The 1,585-nt window shown below is 51.4% G+C and overlaps 1 protein-coding gene across 1 annotated transcript; it reads left to right on the top strand.

Annotated features, from left to right (window-relative positions):
- The first annotated feature begins 400 nt into the window (after positions 1-400).
- On the top strand, positions 401-1,325 carry LOC136545670 (NDR1/HIN1-like protein 10). The gene has a single exon (XM_066537666.1). It carries the CDS (start codon positions 501-503, stop codon positions 1,128-1,130), a length of 630 nt encoding a protein of 209 aa, XP_066393763.1. The 5' UTR covers positions 401-500; the 3' UTR covers positions 1,131-1,325.
- The last annotated feature ends 260 nt before the right edge of the window (positions 1,326-1,585 follow it).

The following is a 1,585-nucleotide window of genomic DNA, read 5'->3' on the forward strand; positions in this document are numbered from 1 at the left end:
CATAAAATATTTATGTGGCAACCTATTAAATGTAGATGAAGCTATGATAAAACCCCACTAAAAATGACCTAATAAATGTAGAAACTATCCTAGTTTCTGGGTTTAAAATGTCCTCGTTAATCAGGGTTTGAAATGTCCTTATTAATCAATCTAGTTGGCATTGACAAAATGATGGTCTTCTGTCCTAATCTTATTTTCATGTGCCCGATGCTCTCCAGCATCTCCATGCGCACGCAACAAAAAAAAAGCGCCGTCCAGATAAGCCCTGGGCCAACTAGCTGTACTGAAAGTGTAAAACAATGACGAGGACCAAGACTACACAGGTCTACTACAGCTATGCATATTATTCTTTACTTGCTCCTTTCTCAACGCATCATCCCATTACCGGATCGACCTCAAATTCCCAATTCAAACAACGGATGCAAACTCCAAGCACAGCCTCCTCCTACATCTGAAGCAAGAACGCCTCATCAACCGCGCGCGCGGCGAGGCAGGCAACCATGTGTGGCTGCTGCGACGGCTTCTGGGACAAGGTCAAGGACTGGCTCATCTGTCTGGCCATCGTCATCGGCCTTATCATCGTGACTGGCGTCGTCCTCATCATCGTCATCTTTGGCGGGCCCCTCCGCCATGTCAAGATCAGCGTCGAGGACGCGTCGCTCACCCGGTTCGCTCTGGTGACCACGCCCACGACGGCGCTGGCCTACAACCTCACGCTGGCGCTGACGGTCCGCAACCCGAACTGGGCCATCGGCATCAAGCACAACAAGCCGCTGGAGGCCGCGTACAGCTTCGACGGGCAGACGTTCGAGCGCGTGCAGGTCGCCGACAAGGGCGAGAAGCTGGGGCCCCGGAAGACGGTGGTGTACCACCTGGCCTCGAGCTCCGAGGGCCGGGGCGTGGCGCTCGGCAACGCCGGCGAGGCCGAGTTCAGGAAGGAGAACGCCACGGGGGTGTTCGAGGTGGAGGTGGCCGTCACGGGCAAGTTCAAGTACACGCTGCGCAAGACCAAGTGCAAGATCGAGGCCACCTGCCCGCTCAAGCTGCAGCTCGCCGCGCCGGGGGCCGCGTCCGTCGTGTTCCAGAAGGTCGACTGCGAGCTCGCCAAGTCCGACGACAAGTACTGCTAGAGATGATGGGTTTGCAAATGCATTGATTTTGATTTGGAGCTCATGTGTTGTGTTTTGCTCATCCTGTCCCCCTATTGTTGGTTCTTCGCCTCGTTTGTTTGGGCTTATTTGGCTGATAAGCCATGGCTGAAAGTACTGTTGGTTGATTTGATGTGAGAAAAAAATATAAGCCAAACAAGCCTAAACGAACAGGGCGCTTATTGTTACAATTGAGTTGAATTGTGTGTGTGTGTTTCGCCCGTCAGATTTCATTGGTTTCGATGCCAAATGTTAGAATACGAGTCCCTCACATGAGACTTGCAGCCTATTCGGCTTGGGCTAAAACAATCGTATACGATTGTTGATTATTACTACTGGCTGGTTTGGTGTGAGAGAAAAATACTATTCTGACTGAAAATTTACGATCATTTACGATCCAGCGAACAGGCTGTTGAACAATGCAGCTGGGCAATGTA

Source organism: Miscanthus floridulus, chromosome 3, assembly GCF_019320115.1.
Source record: "Miscanthus floridulus cultivar M001 chromosome 3, ASM1932011v1, whole genome shotgun sequence".
Lineage (NCBI taxonomy): Eukaryota > Viridiplantae > Streptophyta > Magnoliopsida > Poales > Poaceae > Miscanthus > Miscanthus floridulus.

Coding starts and splice junctions, on each gene's coding strand:
- LOC136545670 (XM_066537666.1), top strand. CDS start 501: ATGTGTGGCTGCTGCGACGGCTTCTGGGACAAGGTCAAGGACTGGCTC.